General features: G+C 54.8%; 1 protein-coding gene across 3 annotated transcripts in view; it reads left to right on the top strand.

The window, feature by feature from the left end:
- ZNF609 (zinc finger protein 609) overlaps positions 1–23,257 on the top strand; it is a 68,754-nt gene extending 45,497 nt beyond the window's left edge. For 2 of the 3 annotated variants that reach the window (XM_034066056.1, XM_034066057.1), the window contains exons 3-10: positions 6,977–7,202; positions 16,206–16,293; positions 16,614–18,963; positions 19,252–19,618; positions 19,793–19,968; positions 20,532–20,748; positions 20,891–20,960; positions 21,100–23,257. In XM_034066056.1, the coding sequence (XP_033921947.1) occupies positions 6,977–7,202; positions 16,206–16,293; positions 16,614–18,963; positions 19,252–19,618; positions 19,793–19,968; positions 20,532–20,748; positions 20,891–20,960; positions 21,100–21,106 (3,501 nt within the window). In that variant the 3' untranslated portion in view covers positions 21,107–23,257. Of the gene's footprint in view, positions 1–6,976; positions 7,203–16,205; positions 16,294–16,613; positions 18,964–19,251; positions 19,619–19,792; positions 19,969–20,531; positions 20,749–20,890; positions 20,970–21,099 lie in introns of all 3 variants that reach the window. The other variant, XM_034066058.1, reaches the window with a different exon arrangement.
- Positions 23,258–23,465: the final 208 nt, after the last annotated feature.

Here is a 23,465-nt window from a genome sequence, read left to right as displayed (position 1 = left end):
GCTGGAGTCCAGTTTTATACTGAGATTGTTAGTAAATCCTGAGCTGTCTCTTCTCTGGTTGACTTCTGTAATGCAGCTTTCCAAAGATAAGAACTTTGTGCAGAACATTGTGCCTGGATGGACATGATTAAAGAATGACATGATTTAATTGTGCGTGCTCTGAGGCTGCATGTAGGTGTGTGTGCTCCTGTGGCCCAGCAGCCCCAGGCTCCAGGTGGTGGAGGTTTAGGCTTGCAAGAGAGAGGTGGAGAAAAATTAGGTGAAAAAAAGAAGAAATATTTGAACCAGGCAGGAGAAGCTGTGACCTTTAAGATCATCAAGTCCAACCTTTACACCAGAACTGCCAAGTGCACCATTAAACTGTGGCACTACGTGGTAGAGGAGTTGGGTATCCTCTAAGATGAATCCGGATGTGGGTGTTTGTATGGAGACCTCTAACTGCAATGAAACCTGCTGTCTGGGGCTCATACCTGGCATGGCATGGTAATGCTTGCAGTAGGAACTTCAGTTTGAGCCTAATATCCTTCTCCCTAAAACCAGAGATTAACTGCTTGCTTTATAGCCTCCTGGGTGTTACAGGATTACCCACACCGAGTGCAGGACAGATCTGTTGATTTGCCTAAATGTTGTTGACAAGCTCTGTCATATGTTTCTTATCCCTAGAGCTGCTTGGGTGGTCATTATCAAATGAATGTGTGGCCTGGTGCTCAGGATCCCGGTGTGGGTGCTCTGTAGGGTGAGACAGACCCCATAGGTCTCATTGTCCACCGGGGAGCTGGCAGGGTTAAAGCAGCTTGCCACAAAGATGCTGCTTTTTCACGTGTTTTCCCTCACGTCTCGATGGATTGCTGTTTTAGGGTTGTCTCTAGCTTGGCTGTTTGCAACCTCTGTGTCCTGGTTTTATGTAGCCAGTGGTTATCAGCGGGCTTTTAACAGTGCCTGGAGCTGCATCACACACAGCAAGTGGTTCGTGAAAGGCCTCTTGGATTTATATCCTCCTTCTGGCAGATTGATGCTCCAAGGCGCTCATGAAACCTTTCGTGTTGCTCCTTTGGCTGCTTTAATGTGCTGGTCAAGGAGTGCTGGTATTAACAGTGGCTGTTTGAGTGCTGGTTGGATTTAGGCAGGAATTTCACGTGCTCCAAAGCAGAAAATGCATCTGCCTCGCTGTCATTGTGATGATCCTCTTGCTTCTGATCTGCATGTGTGAAGGTCTTTTAGTGGGAGCAGACCAGAAAAGGAAGATAGGGCTGGTTGCTTGGGAGTGGCTGGGAAATGGCAGCTGATGAATCCATCGTGAGCTGGGGGGTTCAGGGACTTGAAGAGCAGTATTCTGCAAGAAGGTTGAGTGCAGCACTGGGACTGTGCTGGGGAGCCAGTTCCTGGGGAACAGACCATGGCCTCCAGCCAACAAAGCAAGAAGATGACCCGAGTATCCATGAAGGGAGGCCTACACTGGTGGTTGAGAAGGTCCTCAGGAAATGCATCTGCTGTGTCTCTTGTTTCTGCTTGGGTAGAGGTGTGTGGTTATCTTGTTGGGTTTGGAGGAAAGAAAATAAAGAAATGTAAGACTTTGCCCCATGGTGGTTGTTCCACTCAGCATCCTGGCTTGAGGGACACGTGCATGGTGTCAGCTGGATGCAGACACCATGCTTGGTGCAGTGCTGGCCATGTTGACAGTAGTATGGGCACGGTATTTGGGGCTGAATGTGAGACACTGGGTTCCCAGTGGGAAGTTGCTTGCTGTTATTGGAGCTTTCCTGCTCAGGCAGCACTGCTGGAGGTGAGGATGACACCAGTGGCCAGAAGCAGCCCCTGCATGGGACCAAAGAAGAAGGCGTCAAAGGCTGTGTTGGTCAACACGAAGGATGCTTGCTGCCATCTGTGGTCAGGCTCTATGCTTCCAACCATCTTTGCCCTCTCTTGAGCCAGACACATCTCTAGTGCATCTCTGCAGTGGATCTCTCCCCTTTTCATCACCAACCCAGCTACTTCGTGTTTTAATTCCATAAAGGAGGTGAGCATTGGTCTCGACCAATGCACAGCAGTCCCAGCTTGGATTTCCTTTTTTCATGTTTCTCACTCGTGTCAACTGTCCCCTTTTATCACTGCTCTTCACTACCTCTCTCCTACTGGAGACACCTTTCAGGGTGTTTTTACCTTCTTGGAGAAGATCTGATAGTCTTGTAAGTGGTTGGAGGAGGTGACTTGGTGCCAACACGTCTGTCTTGGATACTATTCCTGGCTTTATTGAAGATGCAGTAATATGCAAGACTGTGCCTTTGTGGCGTCTGCCTCCTCTTGATCTTGAAACACTGCAAGCACTGAGATAAGACTGGTTGTGTTCACACAGGGATTTTATTCCCTTCTCTGCTGGGGAGAAGCGGCTCGCTGGAGGTCGTGCTGGGTGATACTTGCATTTACTCAGCAGTGTGGCCAGGGTTGATACAACTGCTTGGATCACCTGGGCGTTTGGATCAGTTCCTCATCGCTGGCATGGTGGGAGGTTGTACCCCATACACTGATACACTCGTTAACCATGCCCGGGTCTGTTTTCAGCAGTGGGATGTGAGCTTCTTGCAGAAGTCCTTGTTCAGGCTTTGGTTCTTCTGGCCAGGGCAGACTTCCCCAGCAGGGTCCTCCCCATGTGTCCATGGTCTGTAGAAGGAACTGGCTGTTTATTTAAGCTGGCATCTTTCCAGGGAAGGAACCTTCCTTCTGAAACAGATTTCTGGGTTTACATCTTAATGTCAGCAACCTCATCCTCCGGTGAGAGGGGAGAGCAATGGGCAACAGTGTCAGAATTGCTGCCCCAGACCATGCTCCTTGCTCCATCTTTAATGTCCTGCTTGTGCTGCCATTGTTTCCCTGCACGTGGGGTTTTGTTGGAAGCTCTTGTTGACTGTTTTCTTGCTGTGGTCCAGAAAAACCCAGGCAGCAATCAGTCAGGGTTCATGGATACATCCTGAAGCCTCCTCCACACTTGCTGGGGTTGTGTGCCTCTAGTGTATTGGGATGTTGTTCCTGGGGGATGTGACTGGGAGCTCTGGGTGAGTCTGTTGGAGAGTACTGAGTAATGCTTACAGGTAGATTCAAGATTGAACCACTGGTGTGATGGGCACTGGTGTGTCTGCAGCCTCTGCGTACTGGGCTTCGGGGGTCAGGCTGGAGAAGATTCTGGTTCCTCTTCGAAATCCTCACTGAGGTCACTGGTGATGGGGGAGAGAAACCTTGGGTGCTGCAGTTCTGAGGTTTGAAGATGCCCACCAAAGATGTGCATTAAGGGAATGGATCTGCTCGCTAATTATTTTTCTTCAAGGAACTGGAAGTTCATGTTCCCAGGTCCTGCTCTGAAACAGCAAAGCTGTTGGGGATGTGGTGACAGAGCAGGATGAGAGCTCCCAGGACATCAAAGCTCCCAAACGTTGGGCTGATCCATGCAGTAGTGTGGGAGGTTTTGGCTGTAGCCTGGAGCAGTGCAAGTCCTGGGTTCAGCTGTAACAGTTATTTTTCTCTTAGTACCTGCTGCAGTGCTGTGTCTTCTACTGTGATGGAACAGTTTTGCTCCATGTTTTGACTCCTGGCACAGTGACTCCTGTGACCAATACTGAGGTTCCCCCTTGCTTTTGTTGTCTGTCTTCATCTGCAGGAGTTGAAGGACCCTTCCAGATAAGAAAAATGGGCCACTGTGCTGTGTAGCTTGTTGATGTGGACATATGCTGGAAGCCAAGTGCTATCTCAAATGAATCAGTGCTCGCAATGCTGACTACTGCAAGGTCCTTGCTGACAAGGAGGGTGTAGTTCTGTGGGTGCCCTGCACTGTGGTGTTGTTCACCCTCTCTCTGTCCGTGCAGCTGCACCACAGATATCTGTGCTGGTTGTTCTTCTCTGGGTTTTTGGCATCCCTGTTGGCTTTTATTGCTCAAAAATGCACTTTTTTTGCCTGGTTGACTTTGATTATTGGGAGCAAAGCAAATGAACAGGAGTGGGTGCTCTGGGTGGTTTGGGGGTTGGCATCAATATTAATATGGTGGTTTTATTTTTGCTGTGCCCTCTTTTCTTTCTCCTGTTACCTAATTGCTGCTGTGGAATCCCTTAATGGTGACTGATGCTAACGAAGCTGCTCTGGCACCGCTCTAAGATGGCAGGAACTGCTTTGTGTGCATCTCCCCACGCTGCCACTGACTGCTGTGCTTCCCTTCACATGGGACCCTGTCCCACCTTGGAGTGCAGGTTATGTCGAGGGGTGGGTTTTAATCCCCCACCCAGAGTGTAATCCCCCTGGACTGACATCACCCGGCTGCTGGTGGATTTGCTTTTCCCTCATCGAGTAGTGCTTGTGCTGGCCGCTGCCGCTGCCTGGGCTTGGCTCCGTTCCACTTCTGTCTTCGGCAGTGGTGAAAGCACGTTCCTCGTGATGGGGAAGGCTCTGCAAGGAACACAAAGGGCTTTCATTAGGGGAGGCAGCGGCAGGCGGATGCAGACAGCCAGCACTGGTACAGGGAAGCTTCACCCCATGTAACTCTTGCAGAGGGGTTGCTGGAGGCAAACCAAGTTCTCTCCAGCAGCGAGCACGTAGCAGCCGCGTTTGCACTCGCCAGCATTTCATCTTTGAGCCTACCTGGCAAGGGAAGAGAAAGAAATTCTCCTTCTGCAAAGGGGATTTAGGGCCCAGCAGCGTTAAGTGCTTTGCTCAGGGGGCGTTGTGCGTTGGAGCTGAAAGCCAGCAGGGTGCAGGGCTTGCTTTGGGGAGCTGGAGATCACAGCCCAGCCTTGCTAGCTGAAGGAGATGCGAGGGCTGCTGCTCGAGGGTATGAACGCTGCCCAGTGCCAGCACCTCCCTTCCCTGCTGGCCTGGGAGAGCTGGGTGCCTGCTCATGGTGAGGCCCAGGCTGCCTCAGCTCCCCCTGGCCCTCCTGCAGCCACCAGTGGGTGAATCTCCTGACCTTGCTCGATAAAGCAGGAGGATGAAAAGCTGTGGCACTGGAAGATAAGACACATGCAGGGAGGGATGAATTCAGGAATTGATGCATTTATCTCTTTCTCCAGTGTGGCTTTCGGCTCTTTTCAGATGTATCCCTGTGAGGCAGCTCTGTTCTGTCCTCACCTTGGAGAGCCACCCTGGGCTCTTTTATATTGCTCTTGAGCTTCAGGCAAGGGAGCAGGAGCTGCCTGGTGTCCCCATGGCTGCTGAACGAAGCTCTGTTTGTTCCAGTGCAGAGTGAAATATGAAATCCTCTCAAGCCGCCTTGCTTATTAGCGAGATCTCAGCGAGCTGCTTATTATGCACCATGGCATAATGCAGATTAGGAATGTGACCAGGCGATAATTAGCAGAGCTGGAACTGTAATTAAACACTCCTGTGCTGCGCTGGGCTTTCTGTCACAAAGTGGGAGGAAGCTGAATGGCTTCAAACCCGCAGGTCCTCGGAGCTGCTGCTCCTATGGTGACAGGGAGCTCCCCATCACTGCCTGGGCTCTGTATGCTCCCACCAGCGCCAGGCAGCCCTGCTGCTGCCTCTTCAGCTATTTCATTGCTGGAGCCTTGCTTTTGGTTTGCAGAAGGTGGCATTGATGAGCAATTTGTTTGCTTTAGCCCCTTCAAAAGAGCGTCACTGGAGCTTATCATCTTGCTGAAGGATGGAGGCAGGTGAGCTAGAGAGGGAGCAGATGATTTTGGCAGCTTATTAGGAGCAGGATGCCAGTTCAGGGTGGGAGTCTGACTGTTTGGTGGCTGTCAGCATCATTGACCAAGGAGAGCCAGCAGCGAAGTTGGATGTGGTTGTGGACTGGTGTCTGTGTCCACCCTTGGTGACCAGCAGGCTTGGCCTCTCCAGTATTATGATCATCTCTCCTCAGCAGTGACTTAGGAGGACATCTCCTGCTGTAGTGCCGGATGCTCTAGAGGGATCTTCCCCAGCTTGAAACCAAAACCCAGGTCAGCACTCGATGATGATTTGGTTAGTTTCCTCAGTCTGGTTTTCTTCTGAGGTTCCTCAGTGTCTTAACAAGATCATAAACCATAAAGAGAGGAGATCGGAGCAGAGGAAGAGCAGCTGGCCCCAGAACTGCTGCACATCCTCGTGAGCCATGGCAAGGGGATGACTGCCTGCAGCTGGCTTGGCTGATGAACCCTGAAGGACAGGAAGGTCTCCACCCTACCTTTCCCTTGGCCAGCAGCAAAATCAACCCATCAGCCATCCTTCTCCCAACACTGCTGCAATCTGCTAGCGTGGCAGCGTGGCCAGGGACTTTGGCTTGTCAGCAGCAGGGTGACTTGGCCATGGTTTCACTTGGCATGTTGGCTTGTTGGCTTTCCAAGCCCAGCTCTGGCCATGAGATGTGATTTCCATGCACAAGAAGAGCTTGATGACTGGCGCACTGGCCTTCGCCATCTGCCAGATCAGGCTCTGAATTGGATACTTATGCAGAGAAGAGGGATGTGATCTGAACATCTGCATCTTCAGGTGGTCCCAGGTTGGGGTTGGGAGGAGGAGGACGTTGGTTTTGATGGGTGCTGGAGGGAGGCTGCTCCTTGTTGGTCCTGTCCTGCCAGGTTTTTTTTTCTAATGAGCTATCAGGTCCAAAGTCACTGACTGCATTAACATCTGAGCAGTAGCCAGAGGCACCCTCACTGGGGATGATTACTCTGGCAAAAGCCGTCGGGGAAGGAACTTGGCACAAACTCTTTGAAGCAGGAGAGCAGATATCTCCTGCGGAGAGACTTTTGGGTGTGATCTGTGTGACTACAAAGTGCCTGCTCTTCAGGGTTACGTGTGTATGGGCACGCCAGGATGGGAGAAACCTGCGAGATCCTTGTCCTGTGATGGGGTGTGGGATTTGAACTGCCTGCTGGCACAGGCATTGGGAAGGTGGCAGCCTGGGCTTGAGGTTCTCCAGGAATGTAGGTGCCTGTTAATACTTGTTCTCCTTCCCATATTCCCAGTGGTGACCGGCATGTTTCTCCTTCCCCACAGATGGAGTCTCCAGTCTCCACACCTGCAGTGCTGCCCTTGCACCTCCTTGTCCCCGTTGTCAACAATGACATCTCGTCGCCTTGTGAGCAGATCATGGTACGCACGCGCTCGGTGGGAGTGAACACCTGCGACGTGGCCCTGGCCACCGAGCCTGAGTGCCTGGGCCCCTGCGAGCCTGGGACCAGCGTCAACCTGGAGGGCATCGTCTGGCAAGAGACAGAGGATGGTAAGTGTCACCGGAGAGCTTTTTGCTCTCCTATGATATCATTATGGAGTTATGGCAATCCCTTCCTTCCTGTGTCCCTGCTCTGTTGCTGTTGGCACAGCCTGGGCTTTCCCCTCACTGTCTGGGTGGCCAGGACAGAGGAGCTGTGTGGGAGCGGCCCTTAATCTGTCCAGCAAAGGGAGTAATGGGCCAAAACTTGCGTCAGACCAATGCATTGCATTGCCCCCTTACCCAGACATTGGGCGAAAGATCTAAGCTGCCATTTCTCTGCCTTCCTACGAGAGCTGACCAGCGGGGCAGTGCCAGCCTGCACAGGAACTCATTGGAGTTGACTTTGGTTCTGCTTGGCAACCCACAGGTCTGTCACAAACCCACTCAAACCCTGGGAGGCAGCAGCAATCTCCCGCTGGATTAAAACACCCCAGCGGAGCTCTCAAATGGACTCAGCAGGAGATCAGGCTCTCGCCTCTCGTGCCAAGCCAATCCAATCTTGTTTTCCGCTGGAGCTCGTCTCATCTGTGCACAGCTTGCTTTGCTTTCTCAGGGCCTTTGATGGGCTTTTGTTGCTGTTGGGGCTCTGCCAAGTAACGCAGGGATGAATAGGTGGCTCAGTGGACCACGGTGAGTGCTGGAACCTGGCCTTCCCTCCAGTCTTGTTTTGATGCAGGAGGTTTCTGCTTCTAGAGGCTTGGGGGAAGCTCCTCATATTTGTGTCTGACTTCAGCTTGGGCTGGAAGCAGAAAGAGAGCCCAGAAGCACAAAGGTGAGAAAGAGCAATGGTGTGGAAGTTCATCTCAGTTGGGTATCCAAGAGCTCCTCTTGGACATCTGCTCCTACTCTTCCATCACTGTGGCGTGCAGAGAATGAAGCTGTTGTTGGCTTTACTCACTGACTGCTTCTCACTGCAACTGTCTTTGTTATCTCTGATGGAAGCTGAACTGAAACCTGCATTCCCAGGAGCTGCTATGAGAGGGATTCCCTTCTTGTCACGTGCTCTGGAAAGCTGGGGATGGGCCCAGTTTGCCTTTCTTTTCTCCCCACGGGGAAATGGGTTTTGAAATGGTGGTTGATGCAGGGCCAAGTGCTGTGATGGCCCTTGATGTGGGGTTGGTGAGCACTGAAGTCATTCCCATTAGGAGAAGCATCATGACCTGAGCTATCTGGGAAGAGGGGAGTGCATGGATCATGCTGGAGCAGGCTGAGATGTGCTAGGTTGGAAATGGGGACCTCCACACTCCTCTGTCCTCTCTGCTTCACTGTCCATTCTGTAGGAAAAAAACTTGTCTGGAATGAGGCAGCTGGGAGCTGTTAAGTGTTGGGTTTTCTCTGCTGCTCTAAGGCAGAAGGATGCCACACATTGTAAAATTGGGCCCAACGATCCTCATCTTTGGGCTCTGTTTCCTGGTGGGGACAAGGAAGCAAAAGCAGGAGTGTTCAGGAGCCCTGCTGGGGTGTCTCCGGGGGAGATACGTTTGGAGGAAACCTGCAGGAGGTCTGCTGAGCTGCCAGGGCACAGGCGCTGCTTTTTCTGTGTCTGCAGAACCTGATGGCTTTACAGGATGCAGTACCTTCAGCTAGGGAAACTGAGGCACATCTGGGCTGAGTACTAGGCCATCAGCACCTCCCACTTCTGGTGCTGCATTCAAAGGTGTGTGGGAGCTCCATCCCTGGCAGTGTTCAAGGTCAGGTTAGACAGATCCTTGGGTGACATGGTCTAGTGTGAGGTGTCCCTGTCCGTGGGAACACAGCATCCCTGAGGCAGAGAGCACAGAAACATCCTCTTCACCCACTGCCAGTTCCTGGTTGAGAGGCAATTACATGGGAGCTGTTCTGGTTTCTCCTCTCTTTTCTGCTGCATCTCACCTCACAGTGAAGCTCTGTGGCCCATCTGCTTGTCCATCAGCATTACCCCTCGCTCCCACAGACACCATTCCAGAGTATGCCCTGGAGGCTCCCTGCCCTTTCCTGCAGCCTGCCTATTCTTAGTCTTATGTAATTCATGCAAAGGTCCTTCTCTGATGGCTGCTGCTTGGTTGCCACCTTTGGGAACAATGACTTTCATGGCCAGCCCTTCAGGAGACAAACCCTGGTGCTGCCTTTTGTCACTTCTGGTCCACTGTGGGCATTGGCTTTTGTTGTAGTGGCATTTCTTGTCCTTGAGTGAAAAGTCAGGGTGAAACCATCCTGTTTTCCTGCTTGTCATCTCTCTCCTGCCTTTCTGGTTTTAATGGTGGGGGTAAAGGGCGATGCCAAGGAGATGCTGGACCTGCTTGTCCAAGGCTGAAGCTTGTGAAATGTATAGAGATGCAGCAAGCATCTCCCAAAGGATACAGGAGGAGAAAGCTACACCAAGGGCATGTCTGTGAAGCCGAATGATGTGCCTTCAGCACGTGTGTGCACAGCAGTGTGCCTGGAGACTATCCCAAAGATTTTCAGGGAGATCCATTTCTCACTGTGCTGCTCATGATGCTGCAGCCTTGCTGGACTGCTCAGGAAGAACCCGGAGCATCAGGAGCAGCTCTTGGCTTGCACCAAGTGGCCTTTCCAGTGGTGGAGAGGATCTTGCTGGTTCAGCTGCTTTCTTCCCAGGGGTGACATCCCTGAATCCACTGGAGTATGCTGGCAAAAGGTTATTTGGGCTCAGGCAGTTGCTATTCACCAAGTTGTATGCCCCAAAGAAGCCCATGGTTTGTTGGAGGTGTCTTCCTGCCTTGAAGGCTTCTGGAAGGGGTTGGGGAGAGGAAGGCAATGTAGTTCTTTGACCAGAGCTCCCTTTTGGTAGAAAATGGCTTTTGTGTTAGCCATGGGGCTGAAAAATGTGGGAGAAAGGCTGCTAAAGCTCTGGCTTTAGGAGCCCTTAACCAGATTTAGGCAATGCTGGAGTGACCTTGGAAGGACAAGCTGAAGCTGACCCATCTGAGGTAGGAGCATAAAGCTCTGAGGAGCCCCATGATGTCCCTCCTGCCTTGAACACCAGCTTTGTCCTCTCCCCCCACTAGAAAGCGTGCTGCAAGATCATGATTGTCACCAAAGGCATCCTGGTGGGCTCCCACCACCAAGCATCTCTGGGCTTTTGTTGTGTCTCCACCACTGCTCCAGGGTGGTGTTGGGCTGAGGTGTATTCTTGCTGGTGGTGGCACCGATCGTACACGCTGTCTGGCAGCTCTTCTGGTGACACTGTCCCTTTGCCAAGCCCATCTTGTGTGAGGATGTGTTACGGAAACACCTTTGGTGAGCAGCTGTCTCAGCAGTTCCCCTCATTCTGTTGGGTGTGATTTCATTCTGCAGGAACTATGAACTGATCTAATGACATGGGAAAGGGTTGCTCTGTTGCTGCCTCATTAGCTGCCAGGTCTCCTCCATCCTTCTCAGTGGAGCTGGTGTCACCTGGCTCAGAGTACATCATCTCCTCACCTCTGCTTGTGGTGAATGGCGCAGGTCCCAGCACTACACAGATGCTTTGTGCAGCTGAAACGATCTGTCATCTGACACACAAAACCTTCCAGCAGCAAGGATCATGGTGTAGCAGTACCAAGAAAACAGCAACAACTCCGTATCCCTTCCTCCAGCTCCACGCTGGAGCTGTGGCAGTGGGTCACCCATGGTGAGCTTTGTGCACTCAAGGTGTTTGGGTTGTCCTTCTGCAAACATCTCTTGGGGATCTGATGGAGTGTCCTTGGGGTCTGCAGGTGCCAGAATGGACATGTCTTTGCTTGGAGCAGGAGAGATGCAGTAGGCTGGGGGAGGATAGGGAAGGATTGGAAGGTGAGAGCAAAGACTGGAATGTTTTACCATAACCGTGAGGAAGCTTGACTCCAAATTTGATAGCCTTGCAAGTTGAACATGCTGGCTGGCCATTACCCACAGCCTTCAGTTGCACCTCTGTTTGCTCTTTGCCTCTGGGGATGTTTTAAAAGCTGAATGTGCTAAGATTGCACTGCTTATGGGTAGGTTTAGGGGCTTCAAACTGTCTCCTGCAGCATGTTCCAGTCTTCTTAGCTGTGTGTGCTTGAACCCAAAAAACAGGAGGTGAGTTTTTAAGGCTGATGCAGCAAGGGTGAGGAGTGGGAATATGGATTTCTCATTTGTTTTAATGGCCTTTCCCAAATTAATGAGGGGTTGTAAATCCCCTCCAGGGTGGCTGAGCTGATGCAAGGCCTCCTAAAGCCGCACCAGTGCGGCTGTGACCACTCTCATCTTCACATCGTCCAGCACCTCGCACTGGTGGGAGCATCCTCCAGCATCGCTCAGTGTCTCTGACGCCGTGGGGGTTGGTGGTGTTTTGGGCTCCTGCCTCACCCCCTCCTCCTGTTTCACCAGTGGGTGGGAGGCTGCAAACCTCCGAGCACAGTGCTGCGGGTCTGTTGGTGTGGAGCAGCACAGCTTTATTATGTGTCATTCCCCAGTGCTCCCCCGGCGCCACCTCTTCGTGTCTAATAGCTACTGGCTTGACAGTGTGAGGAGCTGGAGGAGAGCTAATGCACCGCTTATCGCTCCTGAAGCATCTGTCAGCTTTGGACAGAGGCTGTTTTATCAATAGGTGAGCAATATTCTGCTCCAGACAGGACTATTGCTCGCTTCCATCTCTGTAGCTGCCCCAGGTAATACCAGCTGGGGCTCCTGCCTTAGCTGCTGAGCCGTGGATTAAAGGACTTGTTTACAAGGAGGCTCTCGAGCTGCAAGCTGCTCTGCCGTGCTTTCCCGGGAGCTAAACAGAGTTTGATTCCTCTGCTTTCCTTCTCCAGAAGTGTGAGGATGGATGTCTGGACTGCTCGCAGAGGCTTGGTGCTGAGGCTATGCTCTGCCTACCCTGCTAAGCCTTGAGAGGCACAAGGATTCCCAAAATCCTGGAGGTATCCTGGGGTGCTGATTGACGGAGCTGAACATGAGCAGCTTGTGCCCAGGCAGCCAAGAAGCCCCCAGCATCCTGGCCTGTATCAGCACCAGTGCAGCAGCAGGGCCAGGGCAGGGATCGTGCCCTTGCACTGGGCACTGGTGAGGCTGCACCTCGAATCCTGTGCTCAGCTCCGGGCCCCTCGCTACAGGAGAGACATTGAGGTGCTGGAGCAGGGCCAGAGAAGGGCAATGGAGCTGATGCAGGGCCTGGAGCACAAGAGAGATGGGGAACGGCTGAGGGACCTGAGGGGTTCAGTCTGGAGAAGAGAAGGCTCAGGGGGGACCTGATGGCTCCCTACAAGTGCCTGACAGGAGGATGGAGCCAGGAGAGGCTGGGCTCTGCTCCCAAGGAACAAGGGATGGGACAAGAGGAAACGGCCTCAAGCTGCACCAGGGCAGGTTTAGATGGAGCTGAGGAACAATTCCTTCCCCAGAGGGTGCTCAGGCATTGGAACAGGCTGCCCAGGGCAGGGCTGCAGGCACCGTCCCTGCAAGTGTTCACACAGCGTGGAGATGAGGCCTCAGTGCCATGGGTTAGGGGTGGCCTGGGCAGTGCTGGGGATGGTTGGACTGGATGAGCTTTAACGTGATTTCCAGCCTGGTTGATTCTGTGATTCTATGGTGCTTTGGGCCACAAAGAGGGAGCTGCGGTCCCTAGTGCCACGTGGGTGCTGGCTTGTGTGGGTTGCAGTGGGACATGCCGTTCTCTTGCAGGATGGTGGCAGGACCTCACCCATAGTCACATCAATGCTGTTAACAAAGGTGGACACATGCTGTGGAGTTTGGGCACAAACATTGAGCCATCCACTGCTACCCTCTGGATGCGACCATCCAGTCAATTCCTCATTCTCCTAACGATCCATCCATCAAATCCATATCTCTCCAGTAACCTCTCCTTGAAGTGGGATATGCCACCAGTCATCATCCCATTGCCTTGCAAAGATCCTCTGCACCCCAAAACTAGTGGAAGCCTAGTGGAGTGTCCTCTCTAACTGCAGAAGCAACATCTCCCTGTTCCCCACAAGGCTGGATACACTCCTCCAACTGCTCTAGCAACCCCTGGGGTACTTGAGGACCTGGCCTTGCTGGAGGTGGCTCAGTAGGACTGTGGCTGGGGTGTTGAGCCATGGGATGAAGTGGCCCTGCATGATTCTGAGAACATCCCTGCTCAGTGTTGGTGCTTGACACTGTGGTTTCTCCTCAGGGTTTGGAGATGTTCTTGGCTAGGCTTTGGGGCTACATCTTTTCAAAGAGGGGAAACTTGACTGGGGGGACCTGGGACACATTTTCAGCTGATATTGTAGTTCCTGGTGCCGTGACCCTGGTCTGGAGACACTCTACCACCTTCATCTTAACATGGGAGAACTGTGCCCCAGCAGGGACTATCCATTGGAAAGGCTTAGTCTGGTGTGATTTAGGGCTGTGTTGGGATGGAGAGCTTCAGGCAGCATTGCTCTTGTCCATCCTGTGTCCCCACCAGCTGGGTGCACCTACCAAAGCCTGAGCTCCCCCCATGCGGGGACCCTACGAGGACCAAGTGGTGTTTTTTGCCTCCCCACTGTTGCTTTCATCTCATTTTCCTTTTTTACAGTATTATCTCATATATTGCCTCCTAGACAGCAGCCTGGCACCGTCCACCCACTGTTAATTTTTCCTGCCAGAGTATAACTGCAGTGATGTGAACGCTCGGTGCACAGGATGCTGAGTGTTTGCACCCAGATTTGGGTGCTGTCAATTGCTTAGGGGGTTCAAGGGTGTCATCTTGCTGTGAAACCAGACAGGACTAGAGCTATCCAGGTGGGATTCCTCCACTAGGTCTTTGTGCATGAGCACCTCGAGGCTGGGGGATGCAAGGGCATCGCCTCCTGACTGCCCACCCTTGCCCTGCCCATGCTGCTCATCATCCTGCCACGGGAGGGGGACGTGCGAGTGGAAAAAGCTGCTTAGGATCTATCCCCAGGGTTTAAATTGTCCTGGGTTATTGTTGGAGGATTAGGAGGGGATTTGGTATGATTGGTTGCAGCGAGTTAAATATAGGCTGGTGTGTGCTGGAGGGTTGATGCTCCAGCAGGGAAGGGAGGGACGCTACGTGCTGGCTCACTTCACCCCTTCATCTTTCAGCTGGCGCCTGTGATTGTGGTGGTGGGGGAAAAGAAAATGCCAGCACGTCCTTTCTGATCTCACACGCTGGCCGCAGGATGCACGAGGGGCTCCAGTGGCTTGTCGTGCAGTTAGCTTCCAGCAGCACATGTGGGGTCACTGGCGTCAAAGAAGGATTGACCCAGCACTGGCTGTGCAGCAGGGAGAGCAGGAGGAACTGCATGGGATCTGGATTAAGGCTGCTGGTTCCTCAGCAGCTGCTTACTCCTTCTGCACCTCCTGGGGGCATCCTGCCACAGGTGGATAGAGGTGTCCTGGGGATGGTGGGTTTGGGTTGGGGCACAGGATGTAGCCAGCACCTTCCTGGGTTTTAAAGAAAAAAGGGACAAGTTTCTGCCTGTCCAGAAAAGCCTCATTAGGAGGAATGAAGGTAGAAGACCATCTTCCTATTGCACTCCTTGGGATGCCTAGGGTCAGCATCCCCTCTTTCCCATGAATCTTTCCCTGTGTAGCACTGTGGGCTCCCAGCAGTTCATTCTGCCCCTGGGAAAGTCGTCTCCAGCGTCACTTCCTGGGTATGTCCTTGTTAAGACAGGTCCCTAGCACCTTCCTCCAAATGCAGGACCCAGCCTCTCCTCAAGCATGAGCTGGCCAGAGGTCTTGTCCATGTGCTGATACTGTCTTCCCATGACCTGCTCCCACTGGAGCACCCAACATTTTCCAGAAGGAGAATGAGAAAACCTGCATTTCATTTCTTTTTCTGAAAGAGCCCCACATGTTGGTCCTTGTCTCTGTGTATTATCCACTCAAAGCCTGCAGCTGCCTGCTGGCACAGCACAACAGGGAGCACAAGCTGAGATTTATAAAGGTGCTCCAGGCACAGCTGCTTCAGGCTCCCTCCGCGCCATCCATCTCTCAGGCTGCTTGGCTGTGCCTCTTGGTGCACTCATCAGCCTTTGCAAATGAGTTTCCCATCTCCTGAGTGTTACCTTGCTCAGATAAATGTGCTCAGCACAACGGGCTCTGCTCTCGGTCAGATCAGTTCTGCAGTGATCAGAGTGGTCCATGGCAGGAGGAAATATCCACAAAGCTGAGTGACACTGCAGGTCATGAGTGATGCTGCGAATCATTCTCCACTTCCAAGAATCGATGCCAGGGGTCTGTGTCCTCAGTGCAGGTGTGAGCCAGGCTGCTTCTCTGAAATGGGCTTGAAAAAGCTGAACCCACCAGGTTTTCAAAATGTGCAGTACCTCTGCTGCATGATCGGAGCAGATGTAGCCTGATGGATGGTTCTCCAGGCAGAGATACAGGGCTGATGTGTGTCCTCGGGGGGGATGTCAGGGGGTGGGGTGTGTGTGTGTGCGGGACCAAAGCAAAGTGGGAGGATGAGGCTTGTTCCCCCAGCTTTCAGTTTTCTTTCCAGTGGTAGTCACTGCATGGGGATGCTGGTATCAGCTTGCCATCTAGTGGCAGTAACAGCCTTTTCCGGAAGACCATGAGGTTCATGGCTGCACATGGCCGGTCAGAGCTCCAGTGGGGGGTCTGCTGCTCCGTGTTGGGGTGCACAGGCTTGCTGGGGACGGTCTGCATTTCTCTCGGGGTGTACCCAGGCCTGACTCCTCAGAGATTGCCTTCCCTACCCTAGCTGAGTGCATGTGGAGCAATGTGGATCTTCACACACACTCTCCTCCAAATCCTGCAGACCTTTGGGGGTCAGTTGTTTTAGTATCCCCATAAAAACAGGGAAGAGCACTGAGTGGCTCAAGGAAGAGAGGTTGGGCAGGCTTTGGGGAGAGCCGTGCTGAGGGCCTGCAGTGCCCATCTTGGTGCCACTCCAGCCTAGAGCCTGAGGTCTCATCTTGGAGCCCAAGACCCCTTGTTCACCTTCCTCGAGCCCTGGAGCTGAGTTCTGCCTGTCTCAAAGGGTAGATCCCACTTTACCCTTGATGCCCAGGGAACCTTGGGGTCACACCTGGCCCTGCCTGACCCTCTCCCCTCGCCTTACAGGTATGCTGGTGGTCAACGTCACCTGGAGGAACAAGACGTACGTGGGGACGCTGCTCGACTGCACGCAGCACGACTGGGCACCTCCCCGGTAAGCAGTCCCCATCACCCAGGGGCAGGGGACAGCCACCGGCATCCAGTCTGCTCTGCCCTGTGCTCATGGGGCTGTCTTTGGGGGACTGCATCTCCTCCTTGCCCAGCCAGGCTGCTCCCATGGCTGTTTGTTCCCTGTGGTCACAGGATGCCTTGTCCTGGAGACTGGAGAAGGTTGAGGGTTTGGCAATGGAGCCCTCTAGTTCTTTTTGACTAGTCAGTGCAGGGGTGAGCCTGCCAGATTGATAGCGAAGGGAGGAAGGGGGTCACCACCACATAGTGTGTCTCCATTAACACCTTCTTGTCCTCCTCCCGTAGGTTCTGTGACTCCCCCACCAGTGACCTGGAGATGCGCAACGGCCGGGGACGGGGCAAGCGCATGCGCCCCAACAGCAACACGCCTGTGAATGAGACGGCCGCTGCCTCGGACAGCAAAGGGACCAGCAACAGCAGCAAGACCCGGGCGGGAGCCAACAGCAAAGGGCGCCGGGGCAGCCAGAACTCCTCAGACCACCGCACACCACCCGGTGGCACAGCCGAGGACGTGAAGGCCAGTCCCTCCTCCGTCACCAAGCGGAAGAGCAAACCCCTCTCCGACATGGAGCTGAACTCCAGCTCGGAGGACTCCAAGGGCAGCAAACGCATCCGCACAAACTCAATGGGCTCGGCAGCCATGCCACCTGCTGCGGTCAAGGTGGAGCCGGCTGTCCTCGACCGAAACTGCCCTTCTCCCATCCTCATTGATTGTCCCCACCCCAACTGTAACAAGAAGTACAAGCACATCAACGGGCTGAAGTACCATCAGGCCCACGCACACACGGACGATGACAGCAAGCTGGAGGCAGATGTGGACAGCGAGTATGGCGAGGAGCAGTCCCTGCACGCAGACATGGGGAGCTGCAACGGTGCCGCCATCTCACAGAAGGGCTCACTTTCACCAGCTCGCTCGGCCACCCCCAAGGTGCGCTTGATGGAGCCCCACAGTCCCTCCCCATCCAGCAAGTTCAGTGCCAAGGTGGCCTGCAAGAAGAAGTTGGCTGGGGAAGGAGATACTGACCCAGGTGCTCTGTCCAATGATGGCTCTGAGGATGGTCCCTCAGTGGCTGATGAGACGAGTAATGATGACTTTGACTCTCTGGAGAAACGATGTGTTGATAAGGACAAGTCGAAGAAGGCACCTGGTGCTAAGCCAGAGAAGATCCCTTCCAAAAGCTTGAAGTCTGCCAGACCCATTGCGCCAGCCATCCCCCCCCAGCCAATTTACACGTTCCAGACAGCCACCCTCACCACAGCCAGCCCTGGTTCCTCCACAGGCCTGGCCACCACTGTGGTCCAGACCATGCCCAACAGCCCTCAGCTTAAACCCATCCAGCCCAAGCCCACGGTGATGGGAGAGCCCTTTGCAGTCAACCCTGCCCTCACCCCTTCCAAGGAGAAGAAGAAGAAGGACAAGAAGAAGAAGGAGCCCAAGGAGGTAGAAAACCCTTTGACTCCAGGCAAAGCCTGCAGAGTGGAGGAAGGCAAGAGCCCTTTCCGGGGGGAATCCAGTGACCTGGGAATGAAAAGTGAGGGGCTGCTGAATGGCTCCTCCGATCCCCACCAGAGCCGGCTTGCCAGCATCAAGGCTGAGGCTGATAAAATCTACAGCTTCACCGACAATGCCCCAAGCCCCTCCATTGGTGGTGCCAGCAGGCTGGAGAACACCAACCCAGCCCAACCCATGACCCCACTGCATGTCGTCACCCAGAACGGAGCAGAGGCCAGCTCAGTGAAGACCAACAGCCCAGCCTACTCAGACATCTCGGATGCTGGGGAGGATGGGGAGGGCAAGCTGGAGAGCATGAAGGCCAAGGATCCTGAGCAGCTGGTCAAGGAAGGCGCCAAGAAAGCTCTTTTCCCCCCGCAACCACAGAGTAAAGAGTCTCCCTATTACCAAGGCTTTGAAACCTACTATTCCCCTGGCTATCCCCAGGCGAGCCCAGGGCCCTTGAACCCCAGCAGTCAGGCCACAGCTGAGACACAGGCCTTGAAGCTAAAGAAGGACGAGGAGCAGGAGAACCTGGAGGTGAAGGTGAAGAGTGAAGGGTGTGAAGAGAAGAAAGCAGAGCTCAGCAGCTCCAGCCAGCAGCCTTCAGTCATCCAGCAGCGTCCCAACATGTACATGCAGTCCCTCTACTACAACCAGTATGCCTATGTACCCCCCTATGGCTACAATGAGCAGGGCTACCATGCTCACCTGCTGAGCACCAACCCTGCCTACCGCCAGCAGTATGAGGAGCAGCAGAAGCAGCGGCAGAGCCTGGAGCAGCAGCAGCGAGGGCTGGAGAAGAAAGCAGAGCTGGGCCTGAAGGAGAGGGAGGCAGCACTCAAAGAGGAGTGGAAACAAAAGCCACCCATGCCCCCGACGCTGACCAAAGCCCCAAGCCTCACCGACCTCGTCAAGTCAGGTCTGAGCAAGGCCAAGGAGCAGGGAGGTCCTGACATGGCCAAATCCGTCATCATCCCCAAGCTGGAGGACTCGTCCAAGCTGCCTAGCAGCCAGGTTGCTGAGGGGCTGAAGGTGAAGCTGAGTGAGAGCAGCCACCTCGGGAAGGAGGCTGCTGAGACGAAGTCTGGCTCTGAGTGTGGCCGGCAAGCGGAGGTGGACCCTGTGCTCTGGTACAGACAGGTAATGGTGCAGTTAGCTTCTTACTGGAAGAAGCCTCTGATGTGGCTTTGCTGCAGGGGTTTGCTGGGGCCATCACCTCAGAGAACATGTGTTGTCCTCTGCTTGTGATGGGACTCCGTGAGGTTCCTGTGGAGCCAGCAAAAGGGTGGGTCTGGGAGGCCATGACTGGGCCAAGGAGAGCTTGGGGAATGGGAGTGAGGTTTGCTGTTCTCCCCCACATGCAGCCTGGGTTTGGGACCAGCAGGGCTGGGGGATTCAGCTGCCCTGATGCTTTGCTGGTTCTTGCAGGAAGCTGAGCCCCGAATGTGGACTTATGTGTACCCGGCAAAGTACTCGGACATCAAGACGGAGGATGAGCGGTGGAAAGAGGAAAGGGACCGAAAGTTGAAGGAAGAAAGAAATCGAAGCAAAGAAGCTGCCTCCAAGGAGGATGGGAAGGAGAGCAGCAGCTCCGAGTGCAAGCTGACCCCCAGCGAGGAGGCTCGCATGGTGGGAAAGGACCCCAGGCCCAGCGTCCATGTCCCTGTTTCTTCACCCCTCACACAGCATCAGTCCTACATCCCCTACATGCACGGCTACTCCTATAGCCAGTCGTATGACCCCAACCACCCCAGCTACAGGGCCATGCCCACCGTCATGATGCAGAATTACCCAGGTAGGGAGCTGGGAACATCTCGGGGATGTCTCTTCCCAGGCTGTCCCTGTGCTGCCAGAGCAGGGGATGGCTGTGGGACATCCTCTGGCACATGGTGGCCTGTGTGCAGAGCCACATGCTCCCGTTGTGCCACCCAAAGATTTCTCGTGCCCTGACTGCTCTTTTCCCCCCTAGGATCATACCTACCCTCCAGCTATTCCTTCTCCCCATACGGGAGCAAGGCATCTGGTAGCGACGACAGCGACAAGTCCCGAGCCAGCCCCAGCGTGAGTTGTAAATCCAGCTCAGAGTCCAAGGCCCTGGACATCCTGCAGCAGCATGCCAGCCACTACAAGAGCAAATCACCCACGGTGAGGTTCAGGAAGGTGCTGGCTTTGCCCATCTCTGTTAATGAGTTTCGAGTGCTTCCTGGATAACCAGCCTGAAGCAACATTGCCTGCCGTGGGGTTTTGCCATCCCTGCTGCTGTAGGAGACCTGGGACTGTGGAGTAATCCCACAGCACAACCCTTCTGGGATGGACAGTCCAGGGAAGCACCAGGGCTCTTCCAGGTCCTGCAGCACCCAGGTGACACTTGTCCTCAGCACTGGAGCTGGTGGGGGGGTGCAGGAGCTGTGTCTATCCAATGGCACTGCAGGGGCACAAGATCCTCTTGGGCTTAGCTGGAAGGCAGAGCTTTGACATGGTGCAGAAAGAGCTGCCCTGAGACAGACCCTCATCCTCCCCACTGCTTTTGGGCTTGTCACCAGCCATCCTATCATCTCCCGTCAGCATTGTGGGGAGCCTTTTTGTGAAGGTGGGGGAATATCATGCTAAGGGTTCAGCCTCAAGCATCTGGCTGTGGTCCAGTGCTCCCCTGCACCTCGGGGTCACTGGCAGTGGTCCTCAGCATGCGTCTGCTTTCTCCTCTCCAGATAAGCGAGAAGACGTCTCAGGAGCGGGACCGTGGCGGCTGCGGGGTGGTGGGGGGCAGCGGGAGCTGCAGCAGCGTCGGGGCAGCCGGTGGGGGAGAGAGGAGCACGGACCGGCCACGCACGTCGCCATCGCAGCGCCTGCTCTCAACGCACCACCACCACCACCACCTCGGGTACTCGCTGCTGCCCGCGCAGTACAACCTGCCCTATGCAACAGGTGAGAGCCTCCCTCTGCACCGCGCGGGGGGCCAGGAAGGAGCTGGAACCACCTCTGGGCAGTGTGTGCCCCTGTGCTGAGCTTGGCGTGGCCGGGTGCCCCTCCTGGGCTGCTGGCTCCTAACTCAGCTTCTCCTCCACAGGTCTCTCCTCCACAGCCATCGTTGCCAGCCAGCAAGGCTCTGCTCCCTCCCTGTACCCGCCTCCCCGGAGGTGAGAACGGTAAGGCCCTGCTCCTGCAGCACCGGCAGGACTGGGGCTGGGTGCGCAGGGGCTGCCCTGGGCAGAGGGTTTAGGGTTTGCCCATCCCCCCTGGGCTTGTGGGAGCTGACTTGAGCTTGGGTTGTGGCAGGACGTGATGCGCTGGGACGCCTGGGCCCTACGAGACATGTGACTGGCTCACATGGGGAAGCGCTGGAGACTCCTTTAGACATCAGTTGAATGGTGTTAATTGTTCTGCTTGACGTTCCTGCCGTGATCCGAGGCAGACTCTGTCTTCTCCCCTCCCACACCCCATTGGACACACACTGACTCCCCCTCTGCACCCTCCTCTTCGGTGAGCGGATGAGCTGGTACCTGCAGAAATATTTATTCTACTGGGCACTGGCGCTGGGGCTGGAGGGGACTCGCCTGCCTGGTGCATATGAAGAGGAAACAAGCACTGAGGTTTCTCGATGGATTTGGGACTCCACCGTGTCTGATGGGGCTGAGCACCATGGGACCAGGGCCTGGCGGGGTCACTGCCTGCTGCCTGCTCCTCACTGGGGCTGGCATGCAGGGCTGAGCCTGATGGGAGGTCTCAGGAAAGGAAGAGCTGGCTCACATAGAGCCAAGGTGGGTGTTGTGGGGCTGGGGCAGGTGTCAGCCTGGCCAGAGGCTGCCATGGGGCACAGGGACGTGCTGCACATGGGGTGCAGCCTCTCCCTGTCGCACTGTCAGTCCTTGCACCCACAGCACTCGCTGCTCTGTGCCTGTGTGGGTCAGGATATCCGGGGCTGTGCTTGGTCCCCATGAAGCAGCCCCTGCCCCAGGGTAAGTGGGGCTCTGCAGGGTTGGTGGCTGCAGGATTCCTCCCTGTGCCTTGCACGGCCCAGACCTGCTGGCAGCTCATGCCTGAGGCTTTTGATTTCCAAGCTGTGTCTGCACCCCCCAGCCTTTGCCTCCAGCCCCGGGAAGTGCTCCCCAAGCCCCAGGGCAGTGCATCGAGGTAGGGCACAAGGGCTGCGGCTCTTCTTCACACCCACCTTGTGCTTCTGAGGTGCTTCCCAGACCGCGGGCAGAGCCCAGCAAGGAACAAGCACACTTAGGCTCTGCCAGAGGCACTTGGGCCCTGCCAGGCTCCCCCTTGCCAGCCTCGTGCCAAGGCACCAGGCCCTGGAGGAAGCTGGTTCTGCTCCTGGCTGCTCCCCCGTGCCCAAGGACAGGGGCTTTCTGGTCCTCTGCTTCCAGCCCCAGAGTGGCTCTCCCCGGGCCGATGCTCTACCTCGGCCCCACACAGCCGGGCTGCCCCAGCGCTCTCCCTGCTGCCTGGCTGGGGGAACACAGGGGGGCATCAGTCTCGGTTGTGTGTGTGTGTGTGTGTCCGTGTCGCACCCGGCCCCTTGGGGCTGCTGTACCGGGATGCTCTGCCCACCGGGCTCTGTACATACTGTAAAAAGCAATTGTTTGAAAGCTGTTGTTTTGGGTTTTGTTTTCTTTCCCCAGTTCTCCCCCATCCCATTTACCCAGTTGGAAAGGAGGCACTCACTGGTCTCGGCCCTCGTTGCGGGGGGCCGGGAGCGCAGCGGCTGCGGCCGGCTCTCCTTGTTCAACGTGTTTTAGTTCCACACTTGGTTGTCTGTGCAAGGAGACAGGGTTGTGTGGCCCCGCTGCCTCCTGGGGACGGGGCAGTGGCTCGAACCCCCTGCGCCCGTTACAGATCCTGATGCAGCCACAGGGCTGCAGACTGGAGGGGTCAGGGTGCTGGGGGAGCCCCGCACCCCAGCTGCCTCCAGCAGAGCTGGCAGCTCCATGGGCATAGGTGCCTGAGCGGGACAGGGGGTGGTGGGGGTGCCACAGTCCATGCAGGCAGTTGAAGGGGGCCGGGGGGGCTCCCCACCTTCCCAATTGGGTTCCAGTTGCGTCTCCCTTTAGGTGTTAAATGAAGCAGCAGTTTATGCAGAATAGGTTTGAGGTTTGGCTTGCTCCGGGTTCTCCTGGTCAGTCCTTGCCCGGGGGGTGCAGCCCCCTGCTGGGGGGGTCCCCTCTCCCCAGCACCCCCTGGGCCCTCCAGGTGGCCAGCCAGGGTGTCAAACTGTTGGTGTTTATAGCTCGTTGCCATTGGCGTTGCTGTGTTGGGTTTCATTTCAGTCTTCCTGATTCTGCCCTTCTGTAAAGTGTACATTATTACCAAGTTCCTTGTTTTTTTATATATATATATATAAATATATATATATACAAACTGTACTCTTCTTGCCTTTGTACATTTGGGCAAGGAGAGAGAATAAATCTTTTTAAGAGACAATCACAAACCTGTGAGGGTGGCTTTTTTTTCTTGCTTGCCCCAGTTCTGGTCCTTTGTCCCCAAAAGCTGCAGCCAGTGATTTTTCTTTGGGGTGGGTTATGGGCTAGTGTCCTCATCTCTGGTGCAGCTGCAAGGGCTGAAACAGATGCTGCTCCTGATGCCACACTCATGGGTCTGCAGCCACTGTGGCTCAGTGGGGCAGCAGGTCCTGCCCC

The sequence above is a fragment of the Melopsittacus undulatus genome, chromosome 9 (assembly GCF_012275295.1).
Source record: "Melopsittacus undulatus isolate bMelUnd1 chromosome 9, bMelUnd1.mat.Z, whole genome shotgun sequence".
Lineage (NCBI taxonomy): Eukaryota > Metazoa > Chordata > Aves > Psittaciformes > Psittaculidae > Melopsittacus > Melopsittacus undulatus.
Note: the sequence above shows the minus strand (reverse complement) of the source record. Positions and strands in the feature narration are given on the sequence as shown.